The sequence below is a fragment of the Hyperolius riggenbachi genome, chromosome 4 (assembly GCF_040937935.1).
Source record: "Hyperolius riggenbachi isolate aHypRig1 chromosome 4, aHypRig1.pri, whole genome shotgun sequence".
In the NCBI taxonomy this organism is placed as follows: Eukaryota; Metazoa; Chordata; class Amphibia; order Anura; family Hyperoliidae; genus Hyperolius; species Hyperolius riggenbachi.
Window position 1 is genome coordinate 129220460 of NC_090649.1, and position 15527 is coordinate 129235986.

General features: G+C 41.6%; 1 protein-coding gene across 11 annotated transcripts in view; it reads right to left on the reverse strand.

Moving 5' to 3' along the window:
* The window catches only part of SNED1 (sushi, nidogen and EGF like domains 1), a 222570-nt gene that overhangs the window by 16525 nt on the left and 190518 nt on the right, over nt 1–15527 (reverse strand). For all 11 annotated transcript variants that reach the window (XM_068280636.1, XM_068280643.1, XM_068280641.1 and 8 more), the window contains 9 exons: nt 15241–15357; nt 12921–13208; nt 12463–12643; nt 7128–7240; nt 5051–5329; nt 4136–4274; nt 3976–4058; nt 3791–3889; nt 1038–1145 (listed from right to left, as the gene is read on the reverse strand). In XM_068280636.1, coding sequence (XP_068136737.1) covers nt 1038–1145; nt 3791–3889; nt 3976–4058; nt 4136–4274; nt 5051–5329; nt 7128–7240; nt 12463–12643; nt 12921–13208; nt 15241–15357 — 1407 coding nt within the window. The remainder of the gene's footprint in view (nt 1–1037; nt 1146–3790; nt 3890–3975; nt 4059–4135; nt 4275–5050; nt 5330–7127; nt 7241–12462; nt 12644–12920; nt 13209–15240; nt 15358–15527) is intronic.

Consider the following 15527-nt stretch of genomic DNA (forward strand, 5'->3'; position numbering starts at 1 on the left):
TGGAAGGAAAAAGGCAAGGTATTGAAATGCTCTGTGTGTGTACCTTACTGTTCCCAACAAAAATCATTCTACGTAAAAATGGACCAACCTAACTCCACCTTGGCAGAATATGATTATTCCATTTTTAAATTGCATACATAATTTGTATAAACCTCCTCCATTTTTTTCATGTAATAGACCAGTGTATTACTCTATAATAGTATATACATAAGTGCTTATCAAACATTGTATGATGCTTTTGATTAACTCTAAATACCTAGTTAGGTTTCTTGGTATATTTTTTACATTTTTTTTTAATCTCAAAATTCAGTATTACAGATTAACTATTACAAGTTCAAGTACCCCCAAAGGCCACCTACAGTACCCCCTGAGGTACGCGTACTATGTGTTGAGAACCATTGTTACTTTAAGGGTCTAAACAAAGCAGCTGCCACTGCTGAATTATTTTTGCAGCAGCTGGTTCCCCTGTTCCTAATCCTGGATTCACTACCTAGTGACCTCATGCAGTGAGTGTCAGACCTCCCATGCTGCATACTTGGTCTAGGTACGTGAAGACAGAACTAACATTTTAGCCTTGCGGCATGCACCTTTATATGCAACACAGCAGAGTCAGCTTGAATGTTTTACTTTGGCCAGCTAAGTAAAGTGACTGTCTAGTGATTCCCGATGCTGAGCACATTCCCAGGTCATGAACTGCATGTCAACTAGATAAATTCGATAGTAACTAAACAGGCTGCTGTGCACTGGATGGTTTTCTGAATACAGTAGGGCTGTTAGAACTCTCCTCAATGACATGGAAAATGTGTGCTGCACCCCACAGTCATTGCACCAGTAAGAAGCCTAATGTATTCTGGGTAAATGACATATTTGATCCTCATGCATTGGTCAATTTTGGATACAAGAAAACATCCAGAAGCTCCTACTCATTTGCATCTATAAATTCCAAGAAAAACTGGTGGTCGATGTTACAACAGAATACACGACCTTATATTTGCTATTCACATCCTAGTTATGTCACTTCTTACTAGCATGCATACCCAGCTGGCACTGATGTCCTTTGAATCCAGGTGGACAGTCGCAGACCTCTCCGTTCACACAGGTACCTCCATTAACACATGGAGTTTCCAAGCAGCCTCCTCGCTCACCTGTTACAGGGTAGCACACACAAAAGGAAGAAGACATTTGTTATGTTCATTTAATATGGTCACACCTGTGACATATGTACAGTAGGTAGTCATATAACTGAATTTATAATCAGTTTGCTCAGTTACGTGAGTAGACAAATCAAGTTGGCTGAAACATGTCTTTCACACTGGGAAGTTGCGTTGCTTTCCCTGTAAAAACAGGAAAGCAACGCAAAGGATGGTAAAAGTCCCATGGCACGTTAAGTGCACATTGCATTGCATACAGTGATGCATACAGTATGCGTCACTGCCCCTGTTAAGGAGTGTTTTCCGGTAATGCACTGCATTATGCACAGCGGATCCATTGCACCGCACTTCTAACGCCCCGGCAGCAAAATCTAACTTTAATTTAAATTGCGAGTTGCTACGTACTCTAGCTACTTGTAGCGAACATTACTGTTAAAGTGAACCCAAATTAAAAATACAAGATTTCACAAATACAATCTATTTTCTAAATTATAATAATAAATAGCAGCCTTTTTTCAGCTGCATGAGACAAATCTAAAATATTTTACATTTATTGGAGGAATCCCTCCCTTCCTTTCATATTGCCGGGACAGAATCGGCAGACTGGTGGAGGAGATAAAAAACAACACAGGCTGCTACTGATGATGTCACAGGGGAGGTGATCTCAGCTTGTGTGACATTTCACATAGATGACGCCCCTGTGAGGGAGGGTAGCTGATGACAAACACACCCCTGATCTAAAACCTCTACTAAGCTCAGAAGTAATGGCTGCCACCTGTATAACCCTGGTTATGAAAAGAGAAGGGTGAAAAGCATGCACTGAAATGCTCATAGGCTTGAAAGATCTTTGTATGTGTCAGAGTGGTGCAACTAAATATTTTGAATTAAAAAAAGGTTTGGTTTGGGTCCACTTTAAAAACACTCTGCCCAACTTCTATAAAACATGGAGTTTATGGTTGGGCTGGCAGGACAATACAGGATTGTCTTATGTTCTGTACTCCTTGAAATTAGACCTGCTAAAAATTACCCCAACTGCATTTGATTGATCCAAATCAAAACTGTGTAACAAATTGAAACAAAAAGTGGTAGGGGATGCTTAGTGAGTCCAGAGGGGTGAAGGGGGATGTTCATTGAATGTGACCTAAAAGAAAGAGTAGGGGGATACAGAGGACAGAATAGCCTCTGGGAACAGCAGGGAATGCGCTGACAGTAGGACTCGGGGAAGCAGAGTGGGGACACATTGGCCTCAATTCACTAACAACATGCCCTTTGAGTCCTATGGGAGAAAAGCGCTTTACAAATGTTATTGTATTATTGTATTGTATTATGTTGGAGAATGATAATAAGGCAAGAGAAAACTTACCTCCACACATCGATGTTGCCTTATTAAGGTGTAGAGATAAGTTTTCACAGTGAGAGAGTTATCTTATCTCTTCAGTCCTTAAGTTACCTCCTCTGTAGTTATTTTCACATGCAGTTTATTAACAGCCTGTCTTTAACTTTAGAATTATGGAGTTATTTTAAGGACTGAAATGTTAACTTTAGAGATCTCACCTTAAAGTGAATCTACAGACTAAAAATTGACTCAGCAGCACTGGAAAGGCCTGGTGTTTCTTTAACTGTTGCACAGCATCAGAACTTTTTTTCTCTTATACAAGCCTCATTTTTAGCTGCACAGAAAAAAACTGCCAGGGCATTTTTCTCCTAATGCTGTGCAAAGCATGATGGGATTTCTGATGTTGTTGTTCTCGTTCTGCTGTTTTGGTGCATTTTTTTTTACATTTTGAATTTAACATTTGAAGCCTAGCGTGTGCTGCTGGGAGGGGTAATCAGGACACAGGACAGTTGGAACTGTGTCTCCTGCTCCCTGTCACCTCCTTTCAACCAAAAAGATGGCTGCCCCATGACAAAGATGGCAGCCCCCATGAATCACAAACATTTGCCTGTTCTTTTAAAATGGGGTGGGTAAGAGATTATATTACCTATCTATTTTAATTAACATAACTATTGTAACTTAATGACAGTATGTTTGTTTAGGCTGAAGTTCCCCTTTAACTTAAAGACAGAAGCGTTAACTTTAGGTTTGCCTGAGGTAAAACGTTTCCTGAATACTACATGCCTTGTCGCCATGGTGATAACTCTAGAAACGTTATTAAAAAGTTAAGCTTAGTGAATTGAGGCTATAGTGTAAGTGTGGCTCTGTATAAAGAGATTGTGGAATGTGGGGGAGTAGGGGGATGTATGATGTGAGTGGAGTGCAGTAGGTGAGTAGGGGACAGATAGTGAAAATGGTGACTGGATCAATTTCACTTAACGTGCTAATGTTTACATGAGGTATTTTAGTGTAGAGAGTACAGCTATCATCAGGCTTCTTCTACACTATGGTGTTAGTAGGCACATACCTGCAGGGAGAGGGAGAGTTCCTTGTATGTTGTGATCAGGAGCTCCAATGATTTGCAGTTATGGCCCTGGCTGTACTGGTATAACTGGAGGTTTTACACACTTTCAGTCATGTAATTACAGTTTTATGCTTGTCTTTGTTCAGGTTTGGACACAGTAGTGACTGGGTAAGGATGGCTGAATATCCTGTATTGGCATACTGAGCAATGTACCCACCAGGCATTTGATGCACTACTTACCATCTCTGGGTCTCTGCTCTGGGTCTGGTAGCTGCAGTGCTTGCCTTAAAGGGATGTGCGAGCCTTCTGTGTTCTCCACTCTGATTGGAGCTTCAGGTTCTATACAACAAGGCAGAATAAGATCACAGACCAGTCCACTTGTATTTATCACACTGCTGGCACTGTTTGTTCACCATTACACCAACCTTTTGTTATGTTGATAGATTTATTCTGATGATGATTAAATCTTGCCGTTATACGTTTTCTGCCATCTGTCAGCTCTGTGAATCTGATGTGTAAGCAGGATATTGGTTAAAGTGTATGGTAAAGATGCTATCCAGAAGACATATGATCACATCTACTGACCTGTGTGCTTGCGGGGCATCACCAGTAGGAGGACGTCTTTCTGTCAGCATGCGTAGTTCTGGAGGAGTCTGTGGTGGAGGTCTATTCCTTAATGTCCTGGGTGGAGTCCAGCGACGTTCCTGAGGACCCTCCCTCTGTACTGCAGGATACAGTACAAATATAGGCATTGCTTTATCAGATGACCTCCTCCTTTTAAGCCCCAAACACACGTTCAACAGCGGCCTTTTATGCTGGGCATCCACGGCTCGATTTTGCCGCTCGATCGATTCCCTGCTTGATTCAGCAGGTGATTCTCTTACCTTCTGCTCATTTTTCTTATCTTTTTGCATTGTTTTAAATGCGGAATTGAGCGGCAAAACGATCGGGCCGGAGATCGGACATATCGGAAATGATCTATCCAGCCATCTAAATGGCTCAGAATCGAGACGTGTATTCCCAGCATTATGCAGCACAATTATCAAACAACTTTTCTTGTGAAACAAGTTGAACAACCAAAAAAAGGTTGCTTGCTATTGTTCACACAACTGATAAGACATCCATCCAACAGTTGGATTGACGTCTTATCAGTTGTTAGAACAATAGCAAACAACTTTTTTCTGGTTGTTCAACTTGTCTCACAACAAAGGTTGTTTGATAATTGTGCTGCATATAAAGACCGCTGTTGAGCGTGTGTATATGGGGCTTAAGCCTTTACAGATAACAGACGTGACACATGACCAGCAAATCAGAGATACAGATCTCACATTGCATCCAATGGATCAATTGTCTGTGAGTTCTTATACACATAAGCAACATTAATTACATTCAGTTTGCTGACTCTCATGCTACTCATTAAAAGACAGCCTAAAAATTGTACAATCATATTGTAAGGAATGTGGGTAGAATGATATGCTCGTCTGCAGGTTCATGACCTACCTGTCTGTATACGCAGGGTCTTGGGATCACTGTTCACAGGGCCCTGAGGTGTATTGCGTTGTGCAGTCACAGTTATCCGGTATCTCTGGCCAGGCTGTAAGTCTCGCACGGTATATGATGTAATTTTTCCATTAGGCACATAACGACTCTTTGTGCTATGATTGTGCGTCACATTGAATGTGTACCCATCCACTGAGTCTGCATGAGGACTGTCCCAGTTCAGGTGCACTGTGCTGGTGGTGACCAGCACTGCTGAGAGGTTACTCAGGGGCAGGGGCCCTGGAAAGAGAACAGTAAAAAGCCCGGTGAAACGTATGTCTATGGCTGTAAAGGCTTCATAATGTTTGACTGAGCCTTCAGATCTACAGTGTACTCATGTATATCTGAAACATGACCACAGCACTAAACACAAGCTGGAATGTGTAAAATATATGTAAATAAGGAAGATATCAAAACAAAATAGAACTAAAACGAAGGTACTTTAGAGGGAGATGTATTTTCTATTACATTTGACTCCCCACTATACTACTAGTTATACTACAGAATAGTATCACTTTTTGTTATAGAACTGCAGATATACAGAAGCTGTCCCACAACTTGGGGGAGATATTAAGGCCTCTTTCAGATGGGAGGAGGAACTGCCCACTTGTCAAGCAGGTGCAATTTAAAGGACATACGATGCAAAGGGCCTAAAAAAGTTATATATATACCTCATGGCAATTGCAGACCTCAGGGCAGACGACTAGCTGCTTCCTTTTCACTTTGTTGAACTCGGTTATCTAAATCCGGCCTCCATTGCAGTACCCGACCTTCCCCAGGGTCACCTTATCTGATGGCGCTCTGAATCGCCGCCCACATGACTACTTGCAGCGCCTGTCAGCCACGCCCCCTCAGCAGACACGAGTATCACTGAGCGAGCAAGGACGTTCACTGCAAGTAGTCATGTGGGCACACCCACCTGATATAAATCAGAGCGCTCGGAGAGAGGACGGGCCGCAGCCAGGCCTGTAAACCTGCGCAGCCATACTAGCGGCTCGGCGAACTGCGCAGGCGATGGATTTTTAAAGCAGCGATTCAGAGCGGCCATCAGATAAGGCGACCCTGGCGAGGGTCGTTCAGTGCAATGAAAGCTGGATTTAGATAACAGAGCACAACAAAGTGACATGGAAGCTGCTGATCGTCTGCCCTGAGGTCTGCAATTGCTATGAGGTACATAATTTTTTTTAGGCCCTTTGCATTATAAGTCCTTTAAGTGCAGCCACACTGCAGAGATGGCAGCCTGTCTTGCATTAGTACCAAGCACTCCCAAGCACCTGACCAGTGCAGGAGAGCAGCTGGAGGTGGTGAATTCACCACCGGTCATTAGACGATCTGAAAGGGGCCCCAATGAGATGTAAATAATTATAACTTGCATGCAAATTTGATGCAGCTTGAAATGGGTCCAATCAAAATCTAGAGGAAGTCAAAAGACATTTACAAGACAAATATTACAAAAAGCACTTGCCAAATTGTGGAGAATCCAGGAGGTGGAGGAGGACAGTGATGAGCCTGAACGTGGCTGGAGAAAGCCCCAGGTATGTATATTTTTTTATTTGTTTTACATCTCAGGTACACTTTAAGGCAGGGGTCTAACTTGACAAAAATTGTATGCGTATTCCACAATGTGAAAACAAACGCACTGTCCCAATGGACAATCGCATTGCTGTGGGTCGAATGTGCATTTTCCTGCAGCCTAAAAAAATTCTAGGCATTGCTGTGATTTATGCATGCATGCAATTCCATATTCCCGACATTCAGCTGCTCTTAGCTGGCTGTCGGACAACAATACAGATTCATTCATGGAAAAACGTGTGACCTCTGCTTTCAGTCACTGACCCAGTATGAACATCGGGGTGATTAAGAGTCTGGCCATATTAGCTACATGCTTGTTTCAGGTGTGCAAGTTAAATGCTAATGCAGCCAAAAAGATCAGCACAACTGTCAGGCAATAAGCATTCTTTAAAAGTAAATCAATATGGCAGCCTAAATATCCCTCTTTACTAGTTCCGTATCTATAGCCATGGATTGGTTCTCTTACGTGTCCAAGCTTCTAAAGGAGGACTTGGCAGACTCTCTGAAGGTGGGTTGCCGGGATCAGAGTTGCTTAAGCTGCTGATTAGGATGATGTACTTTTCTCCGGGTTGCAGGTCTCTGTGAACACAAAATAACAAGTCCGTAAAATAGCATCTGATATCTAGTGTTAAACGGTCTGATTCTACAAACTATAGCCTTTCCAACATGCTGAGAGTGGATAAGAACAGTCAATAGGACCATAGCATTTCGGAAAATTACATTCAATCAGAGGCGAGCGACTACTACAATTTTCCAGGTGTGGTCTACTTGAACTCAGTCCCTGCACACTCCAGCCAGTCGATTGCTTAAGAGGTGCTTCCTCCGCAGTCTAATAATATTCCCTTAAACACTAAATAAATATTCTGAGCAGGATGGGGAAGGCACTTTTGCATTCAATTATGCTACTCTAATGGACATAAAAACTGTTGACCTTCTAACACGCAAGTTACCACATTTTTCAGTGTTAAAAAATAGCATACAAATCACCAATAATGTGGATATTTGAGAGATACTGCTAAGATCATGAATGTAAGAGGTGGTTGATCTGTACCGCCTGAACTAGATGCCTGAACTAGATGCAAAACACCAGTACCCCAAAGAGGTCCAAAAAAGGAATAGCACCGCTATGTTTGTATTGAAAAGGTCACAAATACTTTATTACATATCCAAAAATATCAATAATATATAGGTGTTTTTAACATATTGTGTATATTATTGATACTTTTGGATATGTAATAAAGTATTTTTGACCTTTTCAATATAAACTCAGCGGTGCTATTCCTTTTTTGGACCTCTTTGGGGTTGTAACAAACTTATCTGGTGTGTTCTCTGGAGGCTGTTCTGATAGCGTGGAGCAGCTGGAGGAAGCTTCCTCTTCCTCTTTGGTCAGTCGCATCCCCGGCTCCCCTGTAGACGTGAATAAGCATGTTCGCATCCCCGGTTCCCCTGTAGATGTGGGTCAGCGTAGTCTCTCTAGAAGGACACGCACAGCTCAGAGCTGCCTTTATAGGTTATGGAGACGTGTCTGAGGTGTGTCAGCTGATTCCTGCGGTCAGCTGACACTTGCTGCAGGGATTTTGCTGATTGGTCTGATTTTCCTGGGGGCTTGGTCTGTGCTCTATTCCTGCTATATAAGCCCTGGGCATTCAGTTACTCGCTGTCCGTTATAGATATCAGGTCACCTTGCTTTGCTACTCAGTCTAGTTAAAGTTCTGCTGAGATAGATATATATGCAGTGTTTGCAATATATATCTATCCTTAGTTAGTATTGTATTATTGTGATTGTTCTCTGTGTATGACCCTCCACTTTGATTAAAGTCTCATCCCTCTGAACTACTGTGATCTGATACTCGATATTGACCTTGGCTAGCCTAACGACCCTGTCTCTGCCTAATCCTTAACTGTACCTCAGCCATCTGACCTATGTGTATGACTTTGGCCTGTATAACGTTTTCGCACCTGTCTTAGCCTACTGTACTTTAGCCATCTGATTACCAGTCTATGATCCTAGCCTGTTATTGACCTTTCTCTGCCTCAGTCCCTGTGTACCGCATATCTCTGACTTCATGTGTCAGTTGACGATCTGACCTCGATTATCGTATATTCAGTGTACACTTCATAGCCTTCATCAGCCAGCGTTACAGGGGTACTGGTGTTTTGCATCCTGCTAAGATCATGGTTCAAAGTGTATACTTCCTATAGCTCACAACAATTGAGTCTATACGACTGATTTCTCTGTTATAATTTTGTATTTGTATTATTTGGATTTGTGTATGTAATTCCACTGAAGGGAGCATTGTCTCTGCAAAACTGACATGCTGAGTTAAATCAACCCCCCACCCTGTTTCCCAAAAAGTTGTGATGCTGTCATGTAAACCTTATATTTCAGTGCAAATACTAGAAAACAAAATCCACGAGCCTGAAAAATATTGTTTTCTGGAAAATATGTTCTAAATTTGATGGCAGTTATATGTTTCACAAAAGCTGATACAGGGGAGTGTTTACCTGTAACCTTGCGTCACCTTTTCTTTCAACCTGTAACATTTTTGGTTTAGCAACCAAATAATACATGAAATAAGTAAGGCCTTGCCTGAATAAATATTGTGTTGGTGGCAGAATATGTTGCTCCACAACCTGTATGTATCATTTAGGGTTAACGCATTAGCAACTTCAATAGAGTTATCTTGTTTGAGATAAGTGCACTGCTTTTGACATCAGTGGGTGGAAATCATTGTGCTGTAAATTCTTGGAATACTTTGATCTCTCTGTGCTAGCAGAATATATATGGAAACTGAAAGCAGTTATTGTCTCACACTACCCCCTAGTGACAAATGGACATAAACACACATTACAGCAGTACTAATTAGAAGTAGGGAAATGTAACACATAAGAAAGGGTTAATGGTGCCTTCTCACATGTGCAAGCTACCCATACCATAAATAATAAGCCAGATGTTCATTCTCCTCTTCAGCAAAAAAAAAAAACAACAACAACATTGTGATTCTAAAAATAATTTCAAAGTTTTAATTTGTCAGACCAAAGGCCAGAATTCCTCTTCGCCTAAGTCTATATCAGACACACAAAAAGAAGTGATGTTCTGAGTATAATGTTTATATGTGGTGACTTCTGTGCATGGTAGAGCTTTAGGGTCTGTTCAGACTAAGAAGGGAGAACCCAAGTAACAGCAGGGAAGACACAGAGCCTGGCATTTGTGGAGGAAGGGACAAGCTGTGTTCCCAGACTGTGGATTTCAGAAGTGGTTCTGATTTACACTACGGTTCAAAGATCATGGCCATCCAATACTGGCTTTCAGCCTTCTTTCTTTTGTACATACCTTTCCCTCAATTCCCCGAATTATGTAATAATATTCGCTTCTGTAGATGATGCAATCCCCAAATTCTTTATCAGTGAGAAATATTAGTTGAACTGCTTACTCACAGAGTGTTCAACAGTGTAATGTACCCTTTCTATCTTTCCAAAACCTTTCTCCATTTTTTTTTATACCATGGGCATAACTACAGGATCTTCTCAAAAAATTAGCATATTGTGATAAAGTTCATTATTTTCTGTAATGTACTGATAAACATTAGACTTTCATATATTTTAGATTCAAATACGCACAACTGAAGTAGTTCAATGCTTTTATTGTTTTAATATTGATGATTTTGGCATACAGCTCATGAAAACCCAAAATTCCTATCTAAAAAAATTAGCATATTTCATCCGACCAATAAAAGAAAGTGTTTTTAAAACAAAAAAAGTCAACCTTTAAATAATTATGTTCAGTTATGCACTCAATACTTGGTCGGGAATCCTTTTGCAGAAATGACTGCTTCAATGCGGCGTGGCATGGAGGCAATCAGCCTGTGGCACTGCTCAGGTGTTATGGAGGCCCAGGATGATTTGATAGCGGCCTTAAGCTCATCCAGAGTGTTGGGTCTAGCGTCTCTCAACTTTCTCTTCACAATATCCCACAGATTCTCTATGGGGTTCAGGTCAGGAGAGTTGGCAGGCCAATTGAGCTCAGTAATACCATGGTCAGTAAACCATTTACCAGTGGTTTTGGCACTGTGAGCAGGTGCCAGGTCGTGCTGAAAAATAAAATCATCTTCATAAAGCTTTTCAACAGATGGAAGCATGAAGTGCTCCAAAATCTCCTGATAGCTAGCTGCATTGACCCTGTGCTTGATAAAACACAGTGGACCAACACCAGCAGCTGACATGGCACCTCAGACCATCACTGACTGTGGGTACTTGACACTGGACTTCAGGCATTTTGGCATTTCCCTCTCCCCAGTCTTCCTCCAGACTCTGGCACCTTGATTTCCGAATGACATGTAAAAGTTGCTTTCATCCGAAAAAAGTACTTTGGACCACTGAGCAAAAGTCCAGTGCTGCTTCTCTGTAGCCCAGATCAGGCACTTCTGCCGCTGTTCGTGGTTCAAAAGTGGGTTCATGCTTCCATCTGCTGAAAAGCTTTATGGAGATGAAGATTTCATTTTTCAGCACGACCTGGCATCTGCTCACAGTGCCAAAACCACTGGTAAATGGTTTACTGACCATGGCATTACTCTGCTCAATTGGCCTGCCAACTCTCCTGACCTGAACCCCATAGAGAATCTGTGGGATATTGTGAAGAGAAAGTTGAGAGATGCAAGACCCAACACTCTGGATGAGCTTAAGGCCGCTATCGAAGCATCCTGGGCCTCCATAACACCTGAGCAGTGCCACAGGCTGATTGCCTCCATGCCACGCCGCATTGAAGCAGTCATTTCTGCAAAAGGATTCCCGACCAAGTATTGAGTGCATAACTGAACATAATTATTTGAAGGTTGACTTTTTTTGTTTTAAAAACACTTTTCTTTTATTGGTCGGATAAAATATGCTAATTTTTTGAGATAGGAAATTTGGGTTTTCATGAGCTGTATGCCAAAATCATCAATATTAAAGCAATAAAAGGCTTGAACTACCTCAGTTGTGTGTATTTGAATCTAAAATATATGAAAGTCTAATGTTTATCAGTACATTACAGAAAATAATGAACTTTAACACAATATGCTAATTTTTTGAGAAGATCCTGTACAGGGGAGCAGCCCCTGCAGGGGGCCCAGAGCTGTGAGGGGGCCCCACTGTGGCTACACTTGTTATAGATGTGAAGATTATAATCGCCACACTTGTTTTATGACCCTTTCAAGATGGGCCCTAAAGCTCACAAATAAGAGGCAAGGAAAAGGGGTGTGAAAAAAGTGGGGCCCCTTTAAAATATTGCTGGGGGCCGAATGATTTGTAGTTACACCACTGTTTTACATCCAATTATATTACTGACCTGTTGCTAATTAGACTAATTAGTTGTGAGTTGTTGAGAGGTGGTTTTTGTTTTTAGTACTACACAGGTTGTTTCTGCATGAACCTTTTTGAGACATGGAAGTGGTATGACACTCCAAATTAAGTTATATCTTGTTTATAAAAAAAAAAAATAGCATTTCTTAATTTTGACATGTGATGTGTGTTGTGTTTTGTGTTATTCTAAATTATAATAGGTTTACATGATTTGCAGATTATAACATTCTGTTTTTATTTATATTTTACACAGTGCCCCAGCTTTTTGGAAATGCGAATATCGATAGCGGGAAAATTGAAAGTCTTGTTATTGCAACTAGTCATAATAGTCTTAGGTAGGGATTACAAAAAATGATACATTGCAGAGGATCCCTGTATCATCCATCCCTTCCTGTATCTATTCTGTATCTGTTAGGGATAAAATGCAATGTATAGGAAAAGCCATTGAAGCAGACACTGACCTGAAGGTGTGCTCTCCAACTGAAGGCTCCTGCTCGGCTTGTTGTATTCTCTCATCTGGATGCTGCAGGGAGAGGCGCACAAGGGCTACAGGAATGTGCCGGTGGGGGTTCAGTGACCAGGCTACTGTGATGGAGGAGTCTGTCACAGAACTGATCCGTGGCCTGTCCACAGTTGGTGGTCCTGTAGTGTGACACAGTCAGAACTGTCCATCATTCAGCAGCTGTAGTCTCACACGTCAACAAAAGTGTTCTTATTTAATAGGACTAAAGGCAAGTGGTACTTGAAAGTTTATGACCCCTTTTAATAACAATATATGTATTACTCGAAGAGATCTCAAGCCCTCTATGATCTCAAGCCCTCCAAGAAGATCCCATTTGAAAACACACTACATCTACAGTGATTCATGATCAAGTAACGCATGAGCAGATATAAGGATGGTATGAAATGCAGGACTCACGTGTGCGGGCAATCAGCATGAGTGGGCGGCTGATGTCATTGTGCCGCAGGTTCCGTCTCACTGTGACGATGGTGATGTTGTAAAGACGTCCGGGGCCGAGACCTCGTAGCTCATGCTCTGTGTTTCCCCTCTCCACAATATCTGTCCGGGAGGAACCATCCAAGCCTAAATAGCTCACCGCAAATCCATCCGGCAAATGTCCAGGCACCTCTTCTGGCGGAGTCCAGAAAACCCACACACTGTTCTCTCCCACTGCACCCAGCGACAGAGACAGAGGGGGCAGCAGATCTGCAAGAGGAGCAGAAACTTCACAGCCTGTCTTTAACAAGAACATTTCCAATATTCCCAGCCTGCTACCAGAGAGGATTAACACACAATACAAATGGCAAAGCCCTTAGCACTGTGGTGCTAAAAAAGAAAACAAATCCAAACTTTCTGGATTACTTATGTTCTCTATCATTCTCCCTTGTCTTTAAGGGCTCTTTCACAGTGGGACGTTGTGTTTGATGCGATGTTAAGGTCGCACAACGTTCCCCCAATGCAACGCATGCTAGTATTGAAGTTGGACGTTATATTGACCTGCGTTATGTGTCTCGCGGTGTGCCGTTTTCGTTGCATACTGATGAAACAAAAACAGCGCATGCGTCACATTTAAAAAAAAAATATATATATTACTGAGCATGTGCAAACAGTCCAACGTAGTTAATAACGCAGATAACGCACAGCATGCAGCACTTTAGTTAGTCTGCGTTATTAGTTTCTCTAACGTATGACTTTAACGTCACACTGTGAAAGCAGCCTAAAGTGAAAAGAAAGGACACAAGTTTCTCTTCTTCATTGCCCAGCTAAACAGTGATGGCAGCACAGTTTTGTCTATGACTTGTGTCCCAGTGCTTTCTGGGAAAAGATTTACTAAACTGATTCACTAAACCTTACAGTACACAGACAACACATAAAGTTTAGCAGGTGTTATGTAGATAGCATAATTGATGTTATATACACAATGGCCTCAATTCACTAAGGGCAGTTTGGTAAAATAATTTAGGTTGATAAAATACTGCATTCGGTATTTTATACTTTCTTTTTTCAAATTCACTAAGATTTCCTTCATGCGGTATAAGTTCAGTAATATACAGAAAAAAACATGCTTCTATTCACTAAGCCCTGCTCAAAAAGTCTCACCAGCTGTGGAGCAGGTCAGACAGGAAGCTGTGAGTCTGTGTGCATAAGTCAAGTTTTGTTCTGTCCAGAGCATCCCCGACAACAGTTTAGATGTGCTGCAGCCACTAGAGGGAGGGCTTCTGTATACCAGTACATAGATATGCACATCTACTGTAAAAAGATACAGAAAAGCATTTAAGTGTGTCTAAAATGTACCTCACTAGTCTGTAATTTTATTTTTCAGTGCAGTAATAGGTTTAGTGAATTGGCATTTGACAAGATGGTCGATAAAATCAGCTGTTTTCTGCATTACTGAATAAGGTAAAGCTTAGTGAATTGAGGCCAATGCGAGTTATCAGCTGATCTAATCAAGAAATAACACATTTTCCAAGTAACTTATTTGTTGAATATATTATGCAAATTACACAATTTGCATAACGTGCATTATACATTTTGCGTAACATTTGCTGAACTTTATCAAGTTTACTTACCACATGGATGGAAACTTTGTCCCATTTATAAAATCCTCTATAATAAAACGCAAGTGTCCCTGCGTACACCTGTCTCTGTGTCCTCGGGTCTGTGCTTTATGCTTCTGCACATGTGTGCAGCACGGACGTGGACAGCCATTGAGACAGGGGGATAGGGACAGCGAGCCGGACGGGTATGTGCGCGGGCGGACGAGTGTGTGCGCACGCAGCGGGTGTACGCTCATGCGCGCTGTCAAAAAACAGACCTAGAGCTGGTTTTTAAACGGGCTTGGGTCTACTAGTACAATATAAACCAAGCTGGACATCTATTGGGGAAAATTAATTTTGTTTGCTAAAACTGTTACCATGACTGTGACAATCACAGAGAACACTTTGCTTTGTAAAATATCTACACTTATACTTTAAAATCTATTTGTCTCTTTTCCTAAGTAAAAAGCAATGGTATGCAAACAGCACAGTGCCATGACCATGGGTGGGGGAGCTGGGGGTGGTCACAGAGCCGCAATTGGAGAGATCTGTACTCACCCCCAGGAGAGCTCTGATCTGCAGTGATCACATGCCTATTGGTTATCACGCCTATTTACCTTGTACACCATAGTGTAGACTACCATTAAATATTAGCAGTAGAGAAACCATCAAATGACAAGTGCGTTGCTAAGTGACAATACCTCTTTCACAGGTGATGCCAGTGAAGCCTGAGCGGCATGTACAGCTCACTGCGCCATCTGCACTGGACACGCACACGCCACGGTTACCACATGGGTTCAGGAGGCATAAATCACTCACTGGAAAACATGCACATGCTTAAGTTATGATTTGTTTTGCATTCAAATGTTCAGTTAAAATGACTAATTTACAAAAAAAATGCAGTATATGGTAAACTAGTTTTCCTTCTTGGATGAATTAAAGAGCTGGGAAAAAGAAAGGTCTTGGTTTATTGACACATGGCATGATG